General features: G+C 48.9%; 1 protein-coding gene across 1 annotated transcript; it reads right to left on the bottom strand.

Annotated features, from left to right (window-relative positions):
* Positions 1-214: 214 nt before the first annotated feature.
* B4GALT1 (beta-1,4-galactosyltransferase 1) lies at positions 215-27,744 on the bottom strand. Its single transcript, XM_064642789.1, has 6 exons — positions 27,419-27,744; positions 14,470-14,705; positions 7,156-7,343; positions 5,623-5,745; positions 4,178-4,282; positions 215-3,618 (listed from the first exon to the last, which is right to left on the bottom strand). Exons 1-6 carry the CDS (start codon positions 27,690-27,692, stop codon positions 3,483-3,485), a joined length of 1,062 nt encoding a protein of 353 aa, XP_064498859.1. The 5' UTR covers positions 27,693-27,744; the 3' UTR covers positions 215-3,482.

The following is a 27,744-nucleotide window of genomic DNA, read 5'->3' on the forward strand; positions in this document are numbered from 1 at the left end:
CCCCCCCAGGTAAAGGAACCACGCTGTTGTTTTCTGGTGTCAACTGGGGACTCTAGGATTTTGCAGCACAGAGAAGTTCACTCAGGGGGAAGACAGAGGGAGGAAAAGCTGGAGAAAGTTAATGCAAGGAGGCTAAGGCATGGCCCAGCCCACCCCATCAGCCAGAAACTCACCCAGCCAGGGGGGTAATCCAGAGCAGTGCTACCAGACATCATTACTGAAAATACTTTATTTGACATCAATAGTAAAGCAGGAACATTGGATTACACAGCCCTTGATACATAAAATGATAAAAATACAAAAGCAAAACATGTACAGGAAACCCATAATCAGTCCAGTACACAGCAACATCCTGGGGAAAGCTGCGTATCAGGACCCTACCTCACACTAACAAGCAGACAGTCATCCCAAAGAAACCAAGCATTAGGATTTCCTTTGCAGCTATTTTTTCTGGGTTTCAACCCTTAGTTACACTCAGTATCACTTTGAGTGGTTTTACCAGTACGGGAGAGGAAAAAACACCACCCATCACAGGACATGGCCAGAACTGACTCCCGTGCAGCCTGAAGGTTCGTAGACAAGGCCCCAGAAAATCCCGGGGAGAGAAATTTCATGGCCAGGTAGAGACAGAGCACTTAATGAGTTTGACTGATACACTTAACACAGAGACAATGAGATCTGGAAATCACAGTCAGCACAGAAGGGCAAAATAAGCAACAGAAGTGGCTTTGGTTCTTACATGGCTTGTGGCTTAAGTAGAAGAGAAACTATGCAGCAGCTTCTTGCACTGCTGGTATCTCTCTGCTGAGAATGTCTTTCAGGTTTCCTGATTTTCCAGTTTCCATTTCTATCCTCTTTCAAGGCACATGCTGTAGAAGCCTTAGATCCCAACAGCCAGAAACGGGTGCTCGGACCACCTCCTGATATTGAATGATTTCAGCACACAGCCAAATAACGAGTTGTTACACTAACTTTTTCTAATCTTCAAAGAATCCCACTGCAAGGAGCGCCCCCAGGGCCTCCCCCCCCCCACCTCGCACCAAAACCAACCACTCAATTCCAACAGGTATCCCCTTTGCAGAGGCTGGTACCAGACAGACACCACGACAGCTGAAGGTCCCAGCTCTGCAAGTTACAAAAGGCTCAGCACAAAATGGCAGTGCTCTCTGCAAAGGCCTGCCGTTTTCAAGTGGAGTCTTGATGAGTTTTGGTGCTGATGTGCTTCCTTGTGGGAGTGGGTCCCTGCTTCTAAGGCACCTTTGAAAAAACAGTCCTCTCCTGTGTCTCATTACTGGTGTAGACCACACTGTTTTATGGGTAGACATTTGACCTGACTTCTCTGAAACACATTTTCTTGTACTCCCTTGTATCTGCAAGAGCTGGAGCTTAAACTGCCAAAAAGGAGTATTTTATTTTATTCATTTTTATTTTTTTTTAATGCAATGATAAGCACAACAGAGAAGCTCTTAACCACAAGCCTCCTTCCTTGCACTTTGCTCCTGCTCCGTGTAAGCCCATCTTCGCTCACCTCCCAGCATGACTGGAGCAGCAAGTCTAGCCAGAAAGAGCTTTGAAGCAAAGGGAGTGAAGACTTTTTCAAAGCAAGACTGAAAAGGCAGTCAGAAATTAAAGTTTCTATGCATCCTTGAGCCACTGCTGGCCTAAAAATAAATGCACTGTCCCCCGGCCCCTGCAGGATCCCACCCCTGCAGTGCAAGGGTTCAGCAAAACCTTCAGGTCTCAAAAAAAAATGCAATAAAAAACCAAATAAAATCAAAACAAAACAAAGCAAAAGCCCCAAACAAAACAACAAAAAAAAATAAACAAAAAATCCCCCCCACCAAAAAACTAAAGGCAGTGCTGAAGATGATCCCCAATACAAGTGTCCCTGATTTTAACAGCCTTCAGCACAGGCCAAGGAAGTGCAAATTGCTGTGGTCAGAGCTGGTGGCAAAGCGCTCACCAGAAGGAATTCAGTTCTCGGTTATGGCTAAGAGCTTTAAATCATTTAAACGAGCTCCACGGGTGTCAGCGCTTCAGGCTTTCATATGGTCATGGGAAGGAGAAGCAGGGTCTGTACAGGTGGTGCCCTGGTGCACTGACAGAAAACAGTACTGCAGAATGTGCATGGCCCTCAGAGCCCGAGACAATCAGAAAGGAGGTTCCAGATGGAGTACACGCACTGCAAGCAGGCTTTAAGGCGAAGGAAAAATCATTTGGATGTCAGCCCTGCTGTGAGTATCTCAGCACCGCAGGAGATTTCACGGACAAATATGCAGAGCAAATATGATACGTGGCTTATATAGAATGACGCACATAAAAAGCCTACTAGTCTAAAGATAGAGGAGGCCTTGAATCATATCCTATTATATGCTGCACCCTACTTTAATCTGGTATTAAATATACTGCTTATGATACACAAATTACTTTTTAAAGTTATTAAAATGTTACGACAACAACAAAAGTAATAAAAGATTTCAAGTTTTATGCACAATCTTGCAAGAGAGAATTTTGGTTTTATGAAGCTTCAGACAATGTTTAAATAGTGTGGTAAACTTCCTACCACTGTTAACAAGTGTCGGCAAATTCTAAGGCCATAATTTAATCATGCAATTAAATTAATCTTTATTTCAGGGGAAAAAAACCCAACACTACAAATCCACCCCTCTCAACCCCCCGAAAACCCCCAAGTGTTGTTGTGCGGAAGCAAATAGGCTCTATCATATCCAGAAGTAACATTATGTGAAGCCAGCAGTTTTTGCAGATGCTGCCTGTGTAGCTCCCAACCTAGGCAGAGAGCTCACTGACAAATTCCGGCAAACTCTGTCTCGACTCAAAGCCTCCTTTGAAACGAAGAGAAATAATAACATTCATTGAATCCAGACTTGATTGTTCAACACCTGCTCTGCACACAGAGAAGATGTTTGTTTTGGTCACTATGAGAAAAAAATGTGTGGTGTTGTCTCCTTTAAAAAAAAAATTAAAATCTAATGCAAAGCGTAAACTTGCACAATTTTAGCAGCATTTTACAGTCCTTCATAAAGTAAAACCAGGAATGATTTAAAAAGAATGTTTGCACACACCTCATGTAAAATACCAAATCTCATGGGCAGTAATTGTTGATACATCAGTCATAATCAGTAAAATTTGGGTCCAGAAATTAACTCAACCCATGGGGAGTACTGCAGTAAATAGATCAGATTCAACATTTTCTGGTAAATATTTACAACTCCTATATACAACTTCTGGACTTACAAAACAATGGAGAGCTAGAAAGTTGTGTAAAGTCAAGTTTAGAATTTAAAAACATTTAAAAAAAAAAAAAAAAAAAGCACTTGTCCAACCAATTTGGAGACACTTTGGCATGCCAAAAGAGGCCTTTTTTTGGTTCACTGCAGTTGTTATAAAATCAGCAGATATAATGCATCAGTGAGGCCAGATGTCCTGGGCAATATAGGCAAGTCTCTGTTGTATCTCAGATGTTAGCTATTTGGCGAGCCAATATCCACTGTGATCTTTGTATACAGAGGGTACTTGTCAGTTCTTAACACCTTGTAGGATAGTGTATTTAAGCCGTCAGAGTTCATAGTCTCCCTCGTGTGAGCAATTCGGTCAAACCTGCAGGAGGGGGAGGGCGGAAACAACAAAGAAAGAAAGGAAAAAATGTTTAAACAATCTGAATTTTGCACGCCCCTCAGGCAGCATCTCCGGTGTTTCAAGAACAACCTGAGTATCAGTCCCATAAACTCCCAGATTTGGCCAGACTGAGCAGTGGGCCAAGGCATCCCTATGGGGTCAAATTTTAGACAGGAAAGCAGCTAAGCTTATAAATCACCCAAATCCTTTTCCAGCTTTGCAGTGGAGCACAGGTTTATATCCCAAAGACATGCTGGAAACAATTGCTCGGAGCTTAATTTGCTGTGTTTAAGAAATAAAAAAAAAGGGGGAGAGACCTTCGTGTCATAGTCCAATGTTGGGGAATAGCTCTGTAATCAGGTAATAACCTGGTAAGGGGAAGGGGGCAGCTTGGAGCGCAGGGAGCTCAGTCAGGGAGGAGGAGATGGCTGCAGCCTTTCTGCAGTTGAGCTTTTTGCACGGCAAAGAAAAAGCCGTGCAGTCGGAGCAGCAAGGGCAGGAGGCACCTCTCAAACCTGCTGTGGGATAGGGTGAGACACACCTCTCAGGGTTGGGTTCATTCTTCCTGTCCCGGGTATGCCGAATCATTCTGCACTTCCCAATGACGGCATCTGGACGGGATATCCCCATGCCTTTAAACACCAGCCTGTAAAAGAAGCAAGAACATTAAACACTGAAACGGATGTGGGATGCTCTGCCACACCTTCCACAAATGACCATTGGTTTTGCCTACTTTTTTTTTTTTTGAGGGCGTTGCTAGTGCATTTCCATGCTTGCCAACACTGAAAGGGGGGGAAAGCCAGTCCTTTTCCATACAAGCACATTAGTGTGGGGAGAAGAGTCGTCCCCCTGTCAACACCAACCTAAATTCACCGCACCTTCACCTCCATCTCCTGGAACCTTCACCTCCATCTCCTGCAACCAACACCCAACACCCACATTAACCTCGCTCCAGGCTGTAGACTCCACTTTGAATGGGAGGCATCTAGTTTTTAACCCTTCTGGGTAGGATGTGAAAGCTGCAGGGCTGGGAGAACCTGAAGTGAATAGTGGTGAAGCAGCATAAAGGACTCACATGGTGAGAGTCACAGTATTCTCAGCTGGGTCCCACCGAGTGAGGGGCAGCCCCTCTTTGTTTGCATGTTCTCTGCAAGGCATCTGCAGTTATTTCACGGATACTGATGCTGGAGAAGTACTTGATTTTCTGTTCTTTGCCTCTCCCTTTTCACTTCTATATAGCATTTTCTGCTCCTCAAAACTTGAGTGCTCTAAAAAGAGAGGACTACTACCTTGCTCTGAATGTTCTGGAAGGCTGTCCCTCTCCTGGTTTCTTAAACCATTTTTAGGAAGACCCTTCCTGAAGTCCAGAAGAGCTCAAAAAGCCCAGAGAAAATGACCATGCAGAGTGGTTTTGTCACTGAGAAACAGGGCTTTCAAATTCAAGGTCCCAGTGATGATTTCTCTCAGTGATTGGCCTGGGGATGTGAAGCTGTAAGGTAGCACAACCCCAAGTCCACCCTTTGCCCTGGTCTTCAGGCAGGGATGGTCCCAGCCTGCCCTGTGCAAACACCTTCCTCCTCTCCTGCGGTTCTGAGCTGCATTGGGCAAGGTGGATAAATGTCTCATCCACCCTCCTGCTGCATGTCCTGAATCTCTGTCCTTCAGCCAGTGCTGGGAGGCTCAGAAGCACAGTGCTCCAACCCATGCACTTGTGAGGCCACACAGCGAATGAGCAATGAGGGAGGAGGAGGCATGAGTATGATTTTTCAAACCAGACCCACTCCCCACCACACCTTGGAAGCTGTGAAATGGGGTGCCAGCACTCAGCAGGAACACGTTTTTGCTGAGCCAGCAGCTTGCCCACACACCACCTTTATCTCCTGCCTGGAGACACCCTATGCCCCCATACCCGAGTGAGAGCAGCAGGTCTGTGCTCATCCCCACCCTGGATGCACCCCAGGGTGCCAAGGAGGAAAATTTATTTACCTGTTATAAATGTCATCATCTTCGCCACCCCAGCCCCAGTAATTGTTTGGGAACCCATTGATCTTTGTGAACTGCTCTTTGCTCAAGGCAGACACACCTCCAAAATACTGATTGTAAGGCAACCTGGAAGCAGAGAGAAGAGAACATTAGAGGAGGAGGGGTGCTATTCAAGGGGCAGCCTGCCTGCCTGCCTGAATAGGGTTTGCTGCTGCCCTTTAACCCAGCCCACACAGAGCCAGCACCCACTGCAAGGCACCTTCCTGCAACAGGAAACAGCATGTGTGGACTCGGCTGGTGTAGAGGGAACTGGTGGGCTCAAATACATTGGGGAAGTATTTTACAACTGGCAATGGATGCATCCTTTCACTAAGCAGTACACTGTCCTCAAATGACAGGCTGGTGAGATGCACATCACATCACCAAAGGTGACGCGCATGCCACAGGAGCGGCAAGAGCTCAGACAGACACTGGGTGTGCCACAGAGCCATCTCTTCCTGCAGCTCTACCACTCGCCTCCACACTCCTCAGTGTCATAAAAGGAGGCCTGCAGCGCAAAACCGAGCTGGCAGTGTGACCTTACATACACAAAGCCAACCAGCTCCTGCTCAAAAGAGAGGACAATTCACCAGGGGTTTGGGGACAGATGAATTTCAGACCCACAGCACAAGGAGCGGGTCCACACAGGACCTAGCGCAGACTCGTCTCTGCTTCAACAAGCAGAAGAATACCCTGGGGCATGCATTTCTTCTTTAAACTTCACCTAGCTGCAAGAAAAACCTGTAGCTGTTGTGGTGCCAGTGGCAGTCCTGCTCTGAGCAGGGCTTGGGTCTGGAGTGGAGACGTGCAGGGATCCTGCTACACCACCACTGCTATAGCTTTAGCACTACCAGCCACCCATTTTCACTTTACAGATTCACTATATAGGTGAGCTTTTAAACTCCCCCTTGGGGATTTGGGACAGGAAAAAAGAAGCCAGAAAGGAAAAGCAAGACACATTTCTGTTCACTACACCTTGCTGAACACAAACATATGTTGAAGGAAATTTCATTTTGTGCTGCTCTCAGATACCAGGGCAGGTCTCTCAGTGGTACAAAACTGAACAGCCAAAAAAATTTCATTTTGGTCTTAAAATAATGCCTGATGTAGTATTTTTAAAGCTGCACATAATTCTCACTATGTGAGAGTGTCTCACTTTTCAGACTGAGTGGAAACAGTAGCTGTCTTCCAGCTTCCAGCCTGAAACACAAGAAGGGGTATGTGGGCATCTGTGAAACGAAGGGCGCTTGGTTTTTCCTCGCCCTACATTTCACTTTCCAGAAGCTGTGAATTTTAATAAACTGCTAGGCTGCATTTCTCCGCTCTCCTCCCCTCCAGCCATCCCACTCCCTGCAGGCACACGCATGCCCAGACAGGCTTTTGTGAGAGGCGTTTTCCCATGCTTCCACTGGTAGGTGGGGATGGATAACACCATGCCTGGCCTGCTAGACAAACGGTGGTATTAGGAAAAAGATGCCCCTCCAAAAGGTGTCTCACCGAAATCCAAATTTATCCATGGATACAGAGAGGTGCCGCGGCTGGCTGTAACATTTGTAGGTGTTCCTGTCATCCATTGGGATGAGGTCTACGTCACTGAACACAAAGCAATCATAGTCATACTCTTTCAAAGCCTCTGCGAATCCTATATTCAGCAGTTTAGCACGGTTAAATTCTTCCTCTCCATCCTAATTTAAAAACAAAGAAAAACAGTTAAGTGCCTTAAATTTGACAGTTGACATCAGCAGTTTCTTACCCGTTCTGAGATGCCCGTGTTGCCGCACTGGGTTGGCACACCTGTGATGGACTGAGCTTGAGCCCGAGCACTACCCTTGCAGCACCCATGGGATGTTTGCAGCAAGACCTCCCACCCACTGAGGATGCTGCCTGTGGGGTGGTGACATCTGGGGTAGCTGCAAACCATGGGGGCAGACAAAATGGCTGAGGAAAAGCTGGACCTGGCTCAGCGCCCAACTCTTGGTGGGAGCTTCCAAGAGGGCAGGTTTGATACCGAGCGGTCTCCATGTCCCCCTCCACACACAGGCATTTTGGGATCGAATTCTGTGGTAAAGGGGAAGCAGCTGGGGCTTTCTGGAGCAGCACAGGAAAGCAAAGAGAGATGAGCTCCTCTAGAATGAGAGTCTCTTGCCACAGAGAGAAACCTTGGTGGTGCTTTGGCTTACAGCCAGAACAAAGGACCATGGACCAAAACTTTCTGTGGCCAGGATTTGAGCACTTTCTTCCTACGCTCTGCCACAACACAGCTGTGGGACTGTGGCATGGCCTCTGCTGAGCAACATGTGTGAGCACAAGCCAGGCCTGATTTGCAAAGCACAAGACGGCACCAGGAGTTAAGGTCTGCTTCTCTGCTGCTCGCTCCTGATCCTTTGCCAAGCCCTGGGCAGATATGCACACATAGGAGCAAAATGCTCCCTGGTAACCTCAGAAGCTGGTTCAGCACATGGCTGTGGCACAGCCTCAGTTACTGGGTGATAGGTCAGTGTGAGCTGCTTCCTGAAAGGGCTATGGCTCATGTGCTGGATGATGCCACTGCTGCAGTGGCACATCCCCTTCTTTGGTGCTCCTCCGCCACCATCCATCTGTTTTGGAGGCCCTGATGAGAAAACAAAATCAGGAAGGCTGTCATCATGATGGGAAGTACCTGAAAAGAACTGACACTGCAGCAGGGCACATTTATCCCAGGGTAGTCACAGAAAAAGAAGGGATCTGCAGAGAACAGGGCAGGAGAGTCTCCACTTTCCTCCCTGAGCAACTGAGGAGAACCTGTTTGGCCTTTTTCAGGCAGAAACATTTAAAAACGTGGCTTTGAGCACAAGTAGAGGCTTGCAAATTGCTTGAGTACTTTTGAAATACTACAAGATCATACGCACAAACAGAAGAATATTGGTTTGAGAGTAAGGATTTTCAGTCCAAGACCCCACTTTGCAACAGCAGCTTCAAACCCTGTGCAGGGGAACAGAGCAGGTGGAAGGAAACTCACAGGCCATCCCTGAAGGAGGATGAAGTTTTTTGCCAGCCTGGAAACCAAGACAGCCAAATCCTTTCTACCTTTGCTCCTCCACACTCTCTGAGCAGTGTTCAGCCAAAGGACTCCCCGACTGTGCAAGCTGCCCCTCCACCCTGCACTACCCACACCCAACAGGGGATGAAAATCAAGGATGGATTGTGCCCAAGGAGCAGCAGCTTAAAACATCACACCTCCTGAACAGCTTTCCCTGGTTAATAAACAGCAAGTTTGGGAACTGTTTAATCCAGACTGGTTAATGGATCTGCTGCTGGAGAGCCAATGCAAGTTCTTGAAACAGCCCCAAGTATCTTTCAAATGAAAGTATTAACATGCAAGTGTCAAACCACAGTTTTCAAAAGCATTCATCACCTGCCTCGGGCACAAATGACTTCACGGGGAGGAGTGAGCTTTCATGGAGGAGGATCTGAGCAAATTCTCAGCATCCTTACCAGAAACAAAAGGGTTCACACCGTAAATAAGGTGGTGGGAGGATGATTACCATTGTGCATAAAGTAAGAGCAGTGAAAACTCTACAGAAAATGAAGGCAAGTGGAACAAAGAGCCAGGGGAGAGGAGCAGCTAAGGCTGTGAGATCAGAGGGTTTTCTTCACCTAGCAAAAGGGCTGCCCAGCCCCAGCTCCTCAGTGCTCCTCAGGTTCCACAGCACCAAACCCAAACCTGGCTCTATAGTCCCAAGGGGGACTCTTCCCAGTGTTGGTGCAAAGTGCAGTGTTCTTATACCTCAAAGCAGCTGCTGAGTCCAGTCTAGGAGAGTGTCCTCATTTCACACCCTTTGGCTGCTCTTTTTCTAATGAAATTCAAGGCAAAGGGCACTTCACACCAATTTTGTTACCAGCAGAGGCTCAGCTGTAATTAACTCATACCTTCAAGTAGCCTCTAACTCTTCTGGGTGACATATGGGGATTAACATGCTACAAGGAGCTGCGTTTCTAAACTTCTCCCTGAAAAGCCTCAAAGCACAGCGCAGTGATCACACCAAGAACATGTGGGACCCCTGCACATGGAGGGGACTAGACACAGGGCATTGCCACTCTCTTCCCAAATGGCCACACAGCTTCATAATCCAGGATCCAAAGGGGCAAAGCAAAGACTTGGGGCAAGGGAATAAAAACCAATATAAGAAAACAAAAACCCTTCTCCATGCCATTTTTCTGTAACTTTACATCGAGCAGGTAGCTCATGTAGCAAACTTTGCAAGACTGTTATCAAATGCAATTGCTTTAAATGCAGAAGGCTGGTTTTCTGTCCCATCAGGCACGTGGGGCTTTACAGCACCTATTGAGAGGTTTTGCTTTTTGCAGAAAGCTCTATTTCTTTACCTAAGGCAATGTGGAAGCACTGGCATACTCGCAGTATCTGAGATTCAAATCTCTCAGAACTCAGAAGCATGGTGCAGACTTCCATCTTTGACTGATCCCCCACAGTTCGGAAAAAAAGCCCAACAATCCAGAGCTGAGAAACTTTGTGCCACTGTCCCTTCCAGGTCAGCACAGGGCACCCTCGAAAAAGCAGATAAAGCAGAACTGAAGAAACCTCCAGCCCTCAGCTCTGTTTGGCAGCTCCTCATCCCATGGAAGCTGGTTTTTGACACAAAGAAATGGATTACTTTGGACTTGCTTTGACAGAGGAGCATTATCTTGAAGAGCAAGGCAGCACACAGGGGGGGCTGCTGCTTTGACAGTGCAGTCAAGCTCCACGCCCTCCTATGTTTTCAACCACTAAAAATGTAGTCCCAGCACATTTTTGCTATTTTCTTTTTCCTGACAATTTTTTCCCAATATTCTCTTGTCCTGAAACTTAACCCATGTCTGAGTTTAGTGCTGGTGCCCAGCACCTGTTTCTGGCTCCCGAATTTACTCTCTATATCAATCCCACTACACCCAAGTCCATCCCCATTCCCTGATCCATAAGAGACTGGCTGAAGGGAAACAAACTGCTGCCTCAGTCCTGCAAGATCTGATGCCAATTCCTTCTTGCACCCGAAGATGAATGATCAGCCTGAGCAAAAGAACATCCAGGGCGTTTTTACTTCCCATCCCTTACATTTGCTGAAATCTTAGGCAGACCTACCAAATGATGGTACTAATTTTTTTGGGCCCAACAGAAAAAAATAATGTTTTTGGAGCCATTACTCAAGCTAAAGGGGTTGCAAACCAGCAAGAAGCCATCTGTCCTGACTTTGTTCTACCTCCCACTTCCATGCAGGAAGCAGCTCTGTCCTGCAGACAGCACAGAGGATCTGTGGCTGCATCTCTCTCACTTGGATCTTACACTCATCAGGTCTCAAGGAGGTAATGGTGAGGATACATGTTCCTGGCCAGCTAGAAGAGCCATCACCTCTAATGAGAGCTTGCTAGCTAAGTCAGGGATACACTAAGACAACCCAAACCACACACACCATGTCCATGTGAAAGTCCTCACTCCGGTGACTTAAACAGGTAGAAACGGATTTCCAGGGTCATACAGGGCATCAGGAGAGATACTTTGGTGTTTCTCTGTCAAAGGGTGTTTTGATGCCTCAGCACAATTACACTGGGCAATGTGAGAGAGCAGCTACAGTGGAAACTTGCCTCCCTCACCACTGCAAGTGTAAACTGGAGTCAAACACAATTCCCTCCTTTTCCCACATACCCAGGGGGTCCTGATACCCCCTGCAAAATGACATGAATAAGAGTGATGCCCAACCACTCCACATTCACACACACACACCCCTCTCTCTGGAAACTGCTACCCAGACACTGCAGGTAGCACCAGGGGCCAGTGGAAAATGTTTGAGCAACTGCCTGGTTTTCAGGGAATTTGTCAAGTCTCCCCTTTCCCAAACTTCAGTCTGGCTCCACAGGCATTTGTGTGGGCTGAAGTGCAGTGAGAAAACTCATTTCTAGACCTGTGTGCCCATGTGGCAAGAGCTGGAGGTGCCAGAGAGCACACTGGTAATGGCAGGACTGAGACAGACACTGCAAATTCGCCGCTGACTTCTCATTTGCTCAGGTCAAGCTTGCACAGCATCAAATGGGCACTACACAAAGTGTGCCCAGCCACGTGCCCTCATCTCAGATTTATCTGAAAAATCCTACAACTGCTACTCCATACACTGGGTTTGGGTTTTTCTGGGGGTGGAGTGTGCAGGGTGAAACGTAACATGTGTTTTTTTCCACTGGCTCCTGTTACATGGCAGACATTTTACAAGCATCATCCCCCTGACTTCAGCCAAGTCCTACCCTGAGGCATTCAGGCACGCAAGAACAGCACGGTGGAGACACAATGGACTCGTGACAGAAACACATTGCGCTGAAAGGAAGAAGTTTGACATTACCAGTGCAGCAGTAGCAGGGCTCAGCGCTCCTCTTTCTTTCTATGAGATGCGGAGCACAGAAGAGCATGTAGGCAGCGTGTAAGAACCAGATCACACAGTAATTCTCCTTGCTTCAGTGATTGCTTTGATATAGACAGGATTAACAAGTAAAGGTAATATTTCCCCACTAGAAGGAAAAATAAAATAAAAAAGAAAAAAAGGAGGGCAGATGCAAAGGGAAGGACAGACAAGAAAAAGAGAAAAGCAATTGTCAAGACAGCAGAGAAATAAGACTGTTTTCCTACTGTACTTCTGGCAGAATTAATACATTTTCTGCAACTGTGTCTATTCAGTGTTCCCATTCACCCTTGAGAGAGGCATCCGGTGGGTTTACTACCACTGACCACTCCACCTCTTCCAGACACAGCTTATTAGAGGCATGCAGAAGGAAGATGTTTATTTTACAAATCAAGTAGTCTTACTTGCTAACCTACATCTGCTGGATGTGTCCAGGGCATATATACCCTGTGTACCGCATTCCACTCCTGCTCAAACTGTGCACAAGGGATGCACCTGAAAAAACCATTTCCTTCAGAAACTTCTGTGACGGTTAACTTTAAAGCACACAGCTGTAGTGCTGGAGAACAGGACCAGAGAAGAGGAGTAGCCAGCAACACAGGGCAATGCAAGCCAGCATGCACCATCGCAGCAGCAGCAGGAACTCCAACCGGGCTTCAGACACTGCCTGCCTTTACCCTTGAACACCACCGACAGCATACCAACTGCTGGTATGAATACCAGCCCCAGCTGCACTGCCAGCTCTTTGCAATGGAGACACTGGCTTTTCCACAAGTGATGCCCCAGACCATGGGTGGGCAGCTCTCCCCAGTCCTCCGCAGAGTTGGCGGGCAAGCTGGGAAGGCAGCAGACCCCACTGCAGGACCACTGCCGGATTCCACATCGCACCCTCCCTTCCGAGCCACGCTCAGGAAAGCGAGGCATGCCGCCCTGCTACCCTCACCCACCTACACCCCAGGGACCAGCAGGGTCCGTGGCTCAAGCAGCCCTGTGGCACCAGTAACTTGCACAGGCAAATGCTGTGCGTGCAAGGAAATGCAGCCTGAAGGATGAAGGGCTGGGGCTGGCCCTGCACTGCTGGACCGCAGCAGCACCAGCTGCTCTTTGCATTACAGAGGAAGGGTCTCCTTACAGGGCTTAATTTTAGGGCACTGTGTGCCAGTCCACATGCTGCAGAAATGCCTTGTGTCCTCAGTAATGTGGCTGCCAGGCCACAAGCACAGCCAGATGCAGACACCAGAGCATCCTGGCTGCTATGCTTGGGAACAACTGCTAATTCCTCACAAATCACCTCTGTCAGATCTCTGGCACCCTGAAAATGAGCAAAGTAAGAGAAACTGTAGTAATGGAGTATTGGTTTTCTCTCTAGGAATAGTTCTCCCCTTACTTTAAATTCTGTGAGGAAATTAATCGCTTGGGCGACCACTTTAAATATTCATGGTGTTTGATATGCCCAAACACATCAGCTGATCCAAGCACAAGTTTAAGAAGTTAACATTTAAGGGAGCATGCTATATCATCTCGGTTTTTACTGAGACGAGAAAGCAGGATATAAATAAATATCCAAGAGAGAAACTGCACTGTGGGATTGCCCAGCCAGTGGTCTCTGCTGGGGCTCTCACAACTGCACCTGCCCTTTCACACTGCAGCCCATACAAATGTCTGCACATTTTAAAACTTTCAAAGTGCAAACACTACACAGTTATTTAAACACCATTATGGTATAAATTAAGACAGCTTGTCTTGAGTGAAATGTGCCTTTTTATGCCTGTTTTTTTTTTAAAGAGAGATCTAAGGCCATCAGATATCAAGAAAAAACAAACAAACAAAAAAGAACCAACAACCTTCCCATGACTGCTTGTTTCTTTTCTGTTCTATTCACCTGAAGACAACCACTTACCTGCTCCACTGCTTTCTCCATCCTGACACTCTGTGCACTAACATTAACAGAAGATGCTCAAGAAAGTAAGTGAAATCCTACAACTTCACGGCACATCAAATACCAGAATAGGCTTTAATAATACAGTGTCACCTTAAAGATCTCTGCATGCAATTCCTGCAGCAGCTGGGAAAAAGGAACATTTGGAAAGAGGTATTAAATTGGGTTGTGCTATTAGGAATTTTTTTCCTACTCACCAAGTGGTTTCTTTAAGCAGAAGCTCTCTAGAGTGAATTGTGCCTGAGCAGAAGAGGGGTATCTCAGCTTTTCCATCAAAATTGTTGAAGCAAAATTTTTCATTTTTAATTTCTTTTTTTTTTTTTTTTAAGCAACCTTATCCCTGCCTGCCAGCCTACTGCTGCTCAAAGTAAAGCAACCGTTCCTCTGTTTGAAGGGGCACAGGCAGTGTTACGACAGCTGTATAAGGGCTTGTCTCTTTAGCATCTTTCTTACCTGGTTGATAACATATACTCCATAATCAAGTTGCTGCCTTTGGAGAATTGGGTGCAAGTAATAGAGCCAGTACTTCAGGTGCTCCTCTCGGTTCCTGAACGGTATGATTATTGCTACTTTCTGAAGTGCTATACAGTCCTTCGGAGCAAAACGACCTCCTGCTTTGATCTCTGGATTTATTCTTGCCACTTCTTCCAGGTTTACAGGCTGGGAAAACTCCACCCGCAGCGCGCCAACTGGAAGAAAGGCACAGCACAAAGCAAGTTAACACACACAATCTATTCCTCTGAGCATGTATCCTTTACACACATTTGGGTTTTGGTTTGGTCTTGTTTTTAAGAAACAGACCTTTTGATCCCAACTCAATCCCAGCAGTGCACAGAGGTGTTGAAGCTTGGACCATCCTTACCCAAAGCAACCTCACACCATCATTCAGAGCAAACACTGTGGCCTCCTGGTATCAGAACCCAACCAAGTCGATGACGTTAAACTGAGTCTTGAAAATCCTACAGTCTGTGTGGCAAACCAACAGCTGTGCTCCCACTGGCACATGCACCATAAAACCAGCCTGAAGCAGTTCCCTCTGCACTCTCACCCATCTCATGCAGCCCAAGAACTTCAAAAATAGTCCTGCTTTCCTACTGAAATAATTACTTATGGCTAGCCACATGCAAAGTGAATGAAATCCCCTTTTCTTGGTTTTTTTTTTTTTTTTTTTTTCTTAGAGGTATTTTCAGTGTTCTGTAGACATGCCCCATATTTCTTAGGAATGCTAAAAAAAGCCTCTTCCAGATTTGCATGCAGGTTGGCAATTCCTGCGGATGGTTTCAACAGTGGCCAGTTTTGAAACTGCCAAAACAATCTGTGCCAAAACCAGTGGGTAAAACTGAGAAGCCCCTGTGGCACCACAGAGAGAACTCACTCAGAGAGATGCCCTCTCTGAACATCAAGGACAGTCCTTCTGCAATATTTGCTTCCAGCTGCTCCAGCCCTGATGGAGCAAAAGCCTAACAAGTGTGGCAGCTCCTGCAGAAGGAAGAGCCTCTCCTGCTGCCACGTCCTGCTCCCAGGAACAGCCAGCTAATACAGTGGGCTCTGCACACACACTCATCTACTGCTAAAACCTCTGCAGCGGGTGGGGATGCTGAGGCCCCTGTGTGCAAGGCAGAAAGTCTCCACCATAAATACCAGGCTGGGGATCACTCCTTAAAGGTTTGGCTGCTGTGCCCTCCCCCTGTCCTCCATTTTGGTGTGCACAGACGCACAGGCACATGTGTCCTAGAGCTACTGCCTCCTGCTTGCATTTGCTACAGAGACCCCCAGGCCCCCAAAAGGCAGGCAATGTGTGCACACACCACCGGGGGCTACAGAGCACTTGAGGAGCCCCTCAGGAAGGAGCACAAGTGATTTTTAGAGCTCAGAAAGGCCAAGGCTGTCACAATCAACCTTGTGCATCCCGTAACACGTGACTACTAAAAAAAGCAGAAATAAGGCTCCAGACTCGCAGCTCATTCCCTGGTTATTTAGAAAAAGCTACTTTAGTTCAGTTGCGCTGCTCCACAAACCTTGTGCTTGCTGAGGCTGGAGAAGGCAAGGAGGAGACTAGCCAAGCAGGCAGAGGTACCCAGTGTACCCCCGGAGGCAGCAGGGAAGCTTTGCTGCCTGATTCACTGCCTGCACAGCAGCAGGAAGCGGCATCATGGACAGGATGCAAAAGGATCTCCTGACCTCTGCATTTTGCACTGGTTAAATGGGCATGTTTCCCTTTCTCAGAGGAGGAGAAGGAAGCAATTTCTCAGACTCCAGGCACTGGGATCAGTCTGCCCATGCTCTCAGCACTCTGGTGGTTCCCAGCTGCACCCCCGACATGCCTGCCCGGTTCTGCACCCTCTCTGCCCCACAGCACAAGATGGATGCTGTGGATTCCTGCCCTGCGGCTGCAGGGCCAGGTCTGAAGACTCTCCGGTCTAAATGTGGCTTGCAGGGAGAGCTCAGAGGGAGCTCTGCAGCGGCGGAAGAGGCAAGAATTGGAGGAACTGAGGCAGGAAGGAACATGCAGTTGTGTGACCTGGGCCGGGGCTCAGTGATGACAGGATCAGGGGCCAGGCACAGCCATCCTTCTGCCTGTGGGACGGCTGGGGCAGACACCATATCAGCGAGGCCAGTGGGGGCGGGAGGGGAAGATAGTGCATCATTTCCTCTGAATTTGGGTACTGCTCCCGCACAGTGGTGGCGAGCACTTTCCCAGAACAACCTCTGGCCTCAACCCACTGTCATGCCTGCTTCCCCCACCCATCCCTCTGCCCATCAGCATTACCTCCATTAGGAGACTGGCACTCAGACTTAGGATGATGCTACACTTCTATGCACTTAAACAGCAATTCAAGGGCATTGAACTGGGCATGGTTCACCTAACCGGTCGTGGCCAGCAAATGGGATTACTCTGGGCATTTGTGTCCAGAGTGTTATTTTCCTGCCTCACTCACATCTGGCTGCCAGCAGCAGGACCAATCTGGTGGGATGCTGCAGGAAGCAGCTGGGCAGAAGTGACACGACCCCTCGTGGGGCCCTGCCAGCCTGGCCCACTCCCGGGCACTGGGTGGCTGCCATCCCACCAAGCAGCCCCTTCCTGCCAGGACAGGCTGCGCTCTCTGCTCCCAGTTACCACGCTCTGCTCCTGAGAAACAACTGCAAGCCCCATCAGCCCGGAGGATGCTTTCTGGTTTAATGAACAAAGGTTCTTTTAATGTCTCGCACTCACTCATTTTAAGGTGGAAGGAAATGAAAGTTTGCCATTTAGGTGAATTTACTCCTGCTGGTGACTTGTAAGCTCCAACTGGGCAAGGACAGCCACAAGCACTTGGACACTGCAAACAGGGCATTTTGCAGATCAGCATCCAGCAACCCCCCAAGGCCAAATGTGGACCATTCATCCTGCCAGCACTTGCTCTTGTTTGCCTTCAGGAGACTGGAGCATTGGCAAGGAAGAGATGGGAGAAGAAAACACAGTCATGGCAAAAAAAAGCTGCAGAAGACAGAGATTTAACAGTTTCATAGTCTTGAAGGGCACTGGTGAGAAATTATTTGTCCTGCTCCAACCTCCTACTTAATAAATCAGTTTTAAAGGCAGCACAGCTTCTTGCAAATACTGTCCTGAGGGATGCAGCCAACATGCAGGTCATTGAGAAGTTCCCAGGCACTGGTGCCATCCATGTGCAGCAAGGCAGCCGCTTCTGGGGCAGGCTGGACACAAATCACTGGGTTAATACATTCACTGAATACAAAAACAGAAAAAAGCTGAACAGGCTGTTTTGAAACACAGAATGACTAAAACAAACAAGACTTCCTAAAGCCATGTGGCTGACACAAAGCAGCAGCAACATACCACCCCCACTGCAAATCGACACTTTCAGCTCACTTCCCAAGCAGGACAAAGCTAAAGCCAAATCCACAAGCACAGGCTTTCCAACTGTGAACAGTGTCATGGTTCCAGTTGCTAATTTTAAATCCTTTTCACTGAAATTTGACTACCTGGATAGCAAGCAGCCATAGGGCTGTTGTCTCCCAGGGATGCTGACTCAGGACATGATCTGTGATGCTAAGAAAGCGTGCAAAGTCTGCTGCAAGTGCTGTCCCATCAGTCAAAACTCTGTCTATGTTTACTAGGTAAACTTTCCAGCCGGATTCACTCCATCGGAATCTTTTCTGCTTTTTTTACAAGCTAACTGCCTGACATACAAGTCACTGTATATTGAGCCCCTCCTAAAAACAGACAGGCACAACAGAGCTGTGTGGACTTGCAGCTCTGGTCACCCATACACCCTGGCCACCTGTAGGCAGATGCCTTTAGTGTTCCGCATCACAAAGCTCCAACAGAGCAGCTTCATGAGCCGCCACTGTGTATTTTCAGCAGAAGAAAACCTTGAAAACATAAATTAAGCAACTGCCGGAAGCTTGCAAAAGACACAAAAGCACAGCATCACATCCAAACATTTCAGAGATTGTAAAAGAGGCTTTAGCTGGCAGTGGCAGGGTAAGACAGACACACATACTGAAAAAGAGCCAGCCCACTCCTGCCCTTGCCTCTGACACTCAGAAGAGTTTCTGCTCACAGGGAAGGTGCACAGGAAGAGCGCTGCACAGGCACAGATGCCAGGGGCCATCATGCTGATCACAAACAGGAAGCAGCTTCTCACACAAAGCAAAAGTGAGGCTTGCAAAAAGCCAGAGGCAGCACAGCGCTCAAGCCTCAGAAGCCTGGCCCACAGCCCCAGTGATTTGCTTGTCCCCACTTCCCAAAAGCCATGCCTGGCCACAACACCCAAACCTCTTGCCATCTGAGGCTGCCAGCCCACGTCCTCCCCTAGTGCTCATCCTGATGACTCAAATGGGAGGACCCCCCCAAAAAAAAGCCCAGGATCTGCTCAGCTTGATGCTATAGTAGATCTAGAGAAGGCTCCAGCCTCCCCAGACCACAGGAAGCCGTCTAGGGGGATTATAGGGAGCATTTTCTCAGTACTAGAAGCGTTGGGAAAACTCTGCAGGGCCAGAATTGTACTCTTGCCTCCCTATGGGGGCTGCAAACGAGATGGTACCACACTCCATCCAAGGGGATACAACAGGGGGCTGCTGCCACAAAGTGCAGCCTCAGGGGGTCTTGGGTAGGACAGAGCTGGGGAAACCTCTTCTTCAGGAAGGCAGTGCGGCTGCAGCAGAAGGACATACAAGGGAGGGAAGCTGGGCTAATGGACGGGCTGGGAGAGGTGATCCAGCAGTCTGAATCATCCTCCTGAGCACTTCAGTGGGAAAACCAGGAAAATTCACCTTCATGCTTTAAGCCAGGTGTCAATCTCAGATACTTAATTTAGTGACGATGAAAGCAAAAATCATGTAGCATCAGTTGGAAAAAGTCTCTCCCCAAACAGAGCAGAAAAGAACGTTTCCATCGCCCTGGCTGAGAGCTGGGCACTGCTCTCCATCTACTGAGCCACGTGCACGCCCACACTGCCACACTTAGACAATCCTCATAAGAAAGGAAAGCTGGAAAAGAGAAGCGGAACTCACAACAGGGGGGAAAAAACCAAACAACCCTCTCTTTGCAGGGGCCCAACAGAAAAGGGAAGGAAAGGCCCATCGGCTGCACCAAGCCAGCCCTGGCTGGGAAAAAAACAGCATCAGCTCCACCCCAGAAAATGTGGGGGCAAGTTCCCCCACTCCAGGCTGTGAGGCAGGGCTGGAGAAACCTCCAGCCCCCAGACCCACGTGGCAGCTCCAGGGCAGGCAGCTGCATCCCACAGCTCGGCAAAGCACTAATTTCTTCTTAAAATCATCAAAATAATTTCCCATCAGCTAAACTTCAGAGGTGTATCAGCACCTACTGAGGTGTACCTATAGGTACACCTATACAGAGGTGCATCAGCTCCTATTCAGATGGCACCAGCCAGGCCTGAATTACAGGTCAGCCCCATGGTGGGTGGGATGAGTGGAAGGGACAGCCCACATGTCCCTTGCCCATCTGAGTCTCATGAGCAGCCCCCTGTCCTGGCATGGAAATGGACATGAGGACATTGGACACTGGCCAGTGGGTTGCAAACTGGCTGGCAGCTGCTGCCCCTTGCTGCCTGCAGCTTGTGCTCACCTATGAGCATTTAAAGAAAAAAACTCCTTGGGTCTTTCTCGAAATACCCCAGTGAGGAAAGAAATCCCCTCCCAAAGACTGACATACATTTTATTTGGCTGATCTACACTTGTAAAGTAAAGTTGCATCCTGCTACAGATGTCAGATATGCCAATGCAAGGCTTCAACCTGCTACACAGGCATATGTCCAGGCAGGCTTACACAGCCTCTGGCATCAGCAACTCTGGAACCAAAGGGAAACAGGCTGAAAAAAATGAGGATGCATCACATGCACTGGTAACATTGGGTCTGCATGAGAGCAGGTCTGTGTGATTAACTCAGAGACTACAGCCAGAGAAAAATGATTTCTTAATCCAATCCCCAACACTGCCTATTCTAACAGTGTCTCACACTGGCACATGGTGTCTTTAAAATAAAATAAAAAAGACTGTTGATGAAAGATACTTCTGGGAGAGAAGCAAAGTCCTCCTCAGCGGCTCAAACCCAGTGCACGCTCAGTGAGGCGGCTTTGAACTGTCTCCCTTTGAGCCGGGCAATCTGCATGCGATTAGCCCTTCCCGCTGCCGCCGCAGAATTAAATTCCAAGCTCTCAAACAGCAAACTACAAACAAACAGAGAGGCAAGGATCAGAGAACGGCTGAGCTGCCACCCGCCAGAAACCCCCCACCGTGCTGCGGGACGGGATGTGCGGACGGGAGCTCTCCCGGGCTCAGCGGCATCCCAGGTACATGGCTTTGCCAGGGGCAGCCCCAAATCAAAAGGCAGACGCCGCAACCCTCCTCCCCTGCCCCATCCCATCCTGCCGGTGGCATTTGCACCTGGATTCCCCGGGGGCCGGGGCTCCCCAGGTGGTGTAGGGGAGCACCGGGCGCCAGGTGGGGCAGAGGTGTGTTTGTCTGGCCGAAACTCTGCCACGCCCTGCGAACCCCAAAAGCACGGGGTGCCGCCAGCATTGGGGAGCATAGGAGATGAGGAGAGGAGCAGGGCATTACATGCCTGGGGATATGGCTGGTGCCCCATGCACTGCCCTAGAGCGCAGAGGTTTGTGGAAACCCATCCCGTAAAGCCTTTACAGGGCTCCTTCCAGATTCAGCAAGACAGTTCTGCAGGTGAGTGCCCTCAAAGCAAGTCCAGTTGACACCCCAGCCTGAGGAGGTGACAACAGCAGCCCACTTTCAGACAAAACATCTGCAGAGGCTTGGGGACTGCCCCGAGCTCCTGCAGCTCAGCTGCAGCGGGGAGGCAGCTGGAAAGGCTGTTTGCTATGCCCCAGTGGGCGGCCACGGCCACTGCTCAGTGGATTAGCACCTGCAGTGTGAATCCACACCTGGCTCACCAAGCACCTCTCCTTGCAGGCAGGGGCTCTGGGCACTGGTTAGCACAAAAGAAAGCACTGCCCAAGTGGGGACAGGCCAAGCAGCAAGACCTTCTCCAGCCCAGAGGAACAGGGGAGAGCTGGACACTGACACTGCTCCATCCATGTCCCAGAAAACCCCAGATCTTTGGCCCCACCACTGCAGCACTGCTGTGGACTGGCTTGCTTTGTCCCCAAAACCTCTGCAACCAAACCCCCTTCTGGACTGCAGAGGAGGGTGTGCAAGAGTGAGGGGAGCGGTGTCTGGCTGGGGAGTAGGGTCCACTGGTGAGGAAAGGTGGTGAGCAGTGGAGTCCAGCAGCCCAGCGCCTCTGGCTTGTTTGGGAGGCCACCAGACCTAGAGCTGAGGACTCCCTGCTGAGGACTTGCACCCCAGCCCCCTGCCCTTTGGGGTCAGGATGGCCCTCAAGACAGCAACAAGTCCCCTTTTTGCTGAGTGAAGTCAGACTAAGGAGCTCCACACCAGCAGGGGAAAGTTGAGAGCTTAACTGAATTCTGCATCAAACTGCAGTTTTGGAAGCTGCAAGTATCTGTCTTTTTCCAAACACAAACTTGGCCCAATTTCCAAAGAAACTTCTTCAGATCAACGCTGGCAGGGAAACAAGCATGTTATAAAACACTAGATGCACGAGACAGAAAACTTTCCTTTTCTCTGTGTGTTGTGCCGTGTGCCTGAAACAACTGCTCTCCAGCATGGCAAGGTACCTTTCCAAATTACTTTGCAAGCCGAATTAATGGTCCTCGACCTCCACCACTTTGACCAGGTAGGGATGCTAGGGATGTTCTCACCACAGGCTCCCTGCCCACCAGGAAAGCCTGTGCTTCAGAGGTACGATGTGCTCCCAACCACACAGCTACGGAGCCGTCGGTGGTGTTGCCAGGATTGCGCATCTGCTCCCTGCCAAACATCTTAAACATATTCTTTGGAGAAGTTTAACACAGTTTCTCAACTCCTCTTTTGAAGCCAAAGAAGCCTAACTTTGAGCTTGTTAGCTCCCCCTCCCCCCGCCCTCTCCATGCTCTCCTCTGAGTTTCTGTTTTACATTTTCAAATAAAGGCAAAGAAGGGACACAGCACAACCCCAGCTTGCAGCCATGAGCGAAGTAATGCCTGTAGCACTGGGGTCTGGGGGCAGGCAGGAAGGAGCAGAGAGACTGGCTGTATCGAAAAGGTTCAAAAAAAAAAAAAAAGAGCAAAGTAAATAATAGCAAGTTCAAACTTAGAGATGAGGGAGATGCTGAATGTAAAGCAAATGCTTTCTCCACAGTGGGGCATTGTAAGTGACCCCACAGATTTAGAGGCCCCCAGTTTCTGGGGTAGAAACACCCCACAGGGAGACAAGAGCCCAGGAATGCAGGTGGGAAATGTGACAGGATGACCAGACCCCAAGAGTGCCAAACCTACCAAATCCCTCCAGCGCTGTCACCATGAGAAGTCCTCTTAAAAAATCATGGGTTTAGCATCTCTTAGGTTTGCACCCTCTTGCCCAAATTTTGCCCTGCTAGGATTCTGCCAGTGCTAAAACGCCCTCTACCTCTGCCCACACAATGTCCATATATACAAGGGCCTCGAACTAGATTATTTGTGAATTCACTGACTTCTCAGGCAGCATATAACCTCTAAAAACTTCTGTAATACGGAAAACAAGCATCACCACTGATTTGACAAGCTACCTACATCTCCTCAGAACAAACCTCAAAATATCAGAAGATCCTCATCACTTATCTTCAGCACCTACAGTTTAGAACAACTGCTTGTACTGACAACACAACTGACAACACAGACATCAAAAGCACTGCATGAAAGAAAAAGCCAGTGCCATAGGTCCTCCCCTCCATAACTGACTGATGGCTGCTCACTCATAAGCTGGTCAAAGGAGCTTTTTTCTCTAGATTCTTGATTTTTTAAACATGCCTTGCAACAGTGGGAAGCATGAGTTTCTATCCAGAGCTCTGGCATCTCAAAGAAACTGTTGTTTTTCTTGCATGCCCAAGATCCCTGAGCAAAAGGACTTGAGGGTGCTGTTTGACCAGAAGCTGGACATGAGCTGGTAATGTGCTGCATCAAAAGCAGTGTGGCCAGCAGGGCAAGGGTGGTGAATCTGCCACTCTACTCTGCTCTGGTGAGACCCCCCCCAAAACACTGCATCCATCTCTGGAGTCCCCAACATACAAAGGACACAGGCCTGTTGAAGCAACGCCAGAGGAAGGCCACCAAGGTGATCTGAGGGCTGGAGCACCTCTCCTGTGAGGGCAGGCTGAGAGTTGGGGCTCTTCAGCCTGGAGAGGAGAAGGCTCCAGGGACACTAGGAAGGACTTCCAGTAGCTAAAGGGGGCCTAAAGAAAGATGGAGATGGGACTTCTGACAAAGGCATGTAGTGATAGGAGAAGGGTCAATGGCTTTAAAATGAAGGAGGGCAGGTTTAGATCAGATATTAGGAAAAAATCCTTTACAGTGAGGGTGCTGAGGCACTGGAACAGGTTGCCCTGAGAAGCTGTGGATGCCTCATCCCTGGCAGTGTTCAAGGCCAGCTTGAATGGGCTCTGAGCAACCTGGTCTAGTTGAAAGTGTGCCTGCCTAGGTCAGGGGGCTGAAACTAGCCATCTTTAAGGTTCCTTCCAACCCAATCCATTCTGTGTTTCCATGATGTCCCAGAAAACAGCCATTTTTAAACATCAGTGCAAACAAGTGCATCTCTAGTGGTTTGTGCTTTGGACAATTCACGGGTTCATACACTAACCTGTATTTTTGTTTTGTCAATATCTTTTAATTGTTGGTGTTCAGGGTTATCAGTTTTCTGAGCTTAAATCTGGGGATGAAAAGCCATTAAGACAGACACCTGACTGCAGTGTTTAGCACACTTGGGTCACCTGTCCACGAGGTGCTCATGGCAAAGAGGGTAAGAGCACACACCTCTTAGGTTTGCCATCCCAGGCACACCTGGTATATCTAAATGGGGGTCAAAAATGGCTAAGAAGACAGGTGTACTCTAAAATAACCTCCCCAAACATATGTGCTCAACTGGGCAGGACTGGCAAATGATGTCCCTGAAATACAGATAAGCCTGTCCATGAAATTCTGCTTTGCTGACTTCTGGCTGCCTTGAGATGAGATCTTTTCGAAAGGGTTCTTACAACCAAAGAATCTGACCCCTTGTGCACCCCCTGCTTAAACCAGCAGGCACACAACAACCCCATCACCAAAACACAAAACCTGCGTAGAAATGATAGAAGAAAACCATTTGATTGTTTTGAAAGCACTTCATCCAACACACATACTAATTCTATAAAGCAACATTTTATTAAAAAAAAAAAAAATAACCCAAACCAACACCACAATACTGTTCCTAAAGAATGTAACAATTTGGGGAATGGAAAACCTGCAAGAAATAGCTGGATTTATTTGCTTTTGGGTTTCTCAGAGAAGCCAGAATTTCTTGGGCTCTGCTTCTTGATACCCCTTTTAAGATACTCCTTGGCATGCAGCTCTAAACTGGAGCATAAATCCAAAATGCTTATCTTACCTTGTATTAGAGAATTTCATAGCAGTTAAGGATTTTTAATTCAAAGTTGAATTGTAGTAATTCCCCAGCCCCGATTTATTCTTTTGAATTATAAATAATGGCAAGTGAACCATAAAAGCACATTTTAAATTTGGCAGCTTCTTGTAAGAGATTAAACCTCATTCAGCTAATGCATTTGCTGCAGAGCCAGACAGCAGGGATTGTAAACCGCTCTGTCTAAAGAGTACTCGGAAGAAAACTCTGGGCCTCTGAAAGAAGTACCTGGCTATTTTACCACTCAAAAAGTCTGAGCAGCTCAGTCACACATATCCTGTGTGAGTCATCACATACTTCCCAACGACGAGGAGGGCGGAGGGGCGGGAAGGGGAGGGGCAGGCAGGAAATTAAAAAAAATAAGATGATGTACGATTCAACAAATTTAGGTTTACGCTGAGGAAGGGCAGTTGGAGCTACCTGTTCCCAACAGAGCACTTCTCCATGGCTTTGGGAAGGTAGGAATCACAGGAAGGTCCTTGCTGGTTCCTGTTTTTTATGTTCGTACTGATAAGGAGTTTTGTGCACAAAAAGAAGAGATCTTTTGAATTGTGGGTGGGTGAATTAAGTGCCAGACATGCCCACAAAGTGTACACCTCTCTGTTCCTCACAGTGGCCTTAGAGATCCATGAGATGTTGATGGAGACTCGGCTCTGAACAACATGTGAGGCATGACAGGACTGTTTTACAAAGGCTTTTTGCTACCAAAACCTGAAAAGAGCAGGATGAAAAAGAACAGTTTCTCACCTACATGCTGGCTACAAATTTTGACACTGTGACCGTGCCAGGCTGCATGTGACTGCACCATCCCACAAGTACAGAAGGTAACACAGCTAGTTTGCCTACTGCCTTGTAAAGAGCTACTTTCTGTATGGCCCTGTAGCTCTCTGACTATCTGTAACCATTTCCAGTTGCCTGTGGCCTTTGGCAGATCCCGCAAGTTCCATTAAAGATGTCACAAAGACGATTTAAAATACTTTAATTGATCCTTCAGTGACTAACTCCGATAATGCTTTGAATCTTGAGGTCACTAAGAGCGTTTCTGCAAACCCCAGGCATTTCCAAAGCACATGACTCACTCCTGACAGGATCAGAGTAAGTGGAGACCATTTAAAGGAAAGCCATATTCATAAAGGGTTTCCACATCCACTCTGTGAGGGACAGGCTTGCATAGCCACTTTCAACCTAAAGTGATCTTGGGGAAAAAAGTGAAAGATATTAATCGAAAACAACGATAAAAAAACACAGCACAGTTTCTGTTAGTGACCTCAAAACCGCCCTCCTAAAATACCAAGTCATTTGTAATTCAGATGCATTGATCCATAAACAGGTGACCAGCAAGCACCGAGAGAAATGATGAATTTTGTGTGAGTTTCGTAAACTGAAAACCACAGGAAGTTTCTCAGAAGTCCTCCCCATCCTGATCTCCAGTAGTAAAGGTGCCTATGCTAACATGGCACACTTGATGGATAAGAGAGATGATCCCCAGGCTCCAGGGCCCAAACAGGTTGTGGCCAGGTCACTGTCAACTGGAATGCCAGCAGGTCATGGTAACAAACTCCATCTTACACCACAGGAACGTCTGTTCAAGGAGGAACAGTTACAAGCAGCAAAGTTGGGTGAAAGAACCTTATAAAGGAATGCAAAAATCTGAAATTCATCTCGCCCCCACCTGTACCTTGTCACAAAGCTGGCGTATCAAAACAGCTCCAGGTCATCACGTAGTAAAAGTGAGACCACCAGCAGGCTGCAAACCCATCAACATCCTGCCAGCATGCCAGCACCTAAGCGGTCCCGAGAAAGGCCTGTGGGAAGCACAGCCCCAGTGCAGATAAAACACACGCCAGGCTGCCACGTATCAGGATACTGCATCACAGGACCAAATACACGGGAAGCGCCACTGGGATGCGTAACAACTGTATTCGTGACCCTGCCTCAGAGCCCATTTTAAACCCGTGCCGCTCATCCAACAGGTCCGCGCGCAAAAAAGGCTAAAAAAGCCCGCACAGCGCAAAGAGCCCCTCTGAACCTTCCTGTGGGATTGCGCAAGAGCAGGGTAGAGTTCCCAGAGGACATTACCCAACCCTGCGGACAACGAAAAAGAAACCTCGCCGGGCTGGGAGGCAGCGCTCCCCGGGCTGCTCCCGCCGCTGCCGTCCCTGCGGCAGCATCCGCGCCGCGCTGCCCCGCGCACGGGCTCCCCCAGGATTCTCCCACAATCCCCCTCCGCCGGCGGCACGCGTGGCCATCCACGCCGCTGTCACACCGCGCCGGCCCCTGGGGACAGGCGGGGACACCGGGACCTGGCGGCGGCCGCCCGCGCCCCCTCCCCGCGGCCCCCCTGCCCGCCCCCCCGAAACCCCGCCGGGACGGCACTCACCGAGCAGCGGGGAGGGCTCGGGGCAGGGGCCGGGCGGCGGCGGGGGCTCGGCGGGCGGGGGCCGGGCCCGGGCGGGCGGCGGCGGGCGGGAGAGCGGCAGCGAGAGGTTGGCGGGCGGGGGGCGGCGCGGCGGCGGCTCGGGGCTGCCCGGCGGCCCCAGGGCGCTGCCCGCCAGGTAGTAGAGCAGCGTGGCCGAGAGGTGCAGGGCGCAGAAAGCGACAAGGAGGCGGCAGGCCCGCTGCAGCGAGGTGCCGGGCAGCGACGGCTCCTTCATGCCGCTGCGCTGGCGGGGAGCGCCGCCCGCCCCGCGCCGCGCCGCCGACAGG

The sequence above is a fragment of the Pseudopipra pipra genome, chromosome Z (genome assembly GCF_036250125.1).
Source record: "Pseudopipra pipra isolate bDixPip1 chromosome Z, bDixPip1.hap1, whole genome shotgun sequence".
Taxonomy (NCBI): Eukaryota; Metazoa; Chordata; class Aves; order Passeriformes; family Pipridae; genus Pseudopipra; species Pseudopipra pipra.

What these genes read in the sequence shown, in the direction of transcription:
- B4GALT1 (XM_064642789.1), bottom strand. Translation starts at nt 27,692, where the DNA reads ATGAAGGAGCCGTCGCTGCCCGGCACCTCGCTGCAGCGGGCCTGCCGC. An exon ending in CGAGCCCTCCCCGCTGCTCG is followed by an intron (nt 14,706 to 27,418) that starts GTGAGTGCCGTC and finishes CCTTTCTTCCAG; the next exon opens with TTGGCGCGCTGCGGGTGGAG. An exon ending in GATGATGACATTTATAACAG is followed by an intron (nt 4,283 to 5,622) that starts GTAAATAAATTT and finishes CTTCTTTTACAG; the next exon opens with GCTGGTGTTTAAAGGCATGG.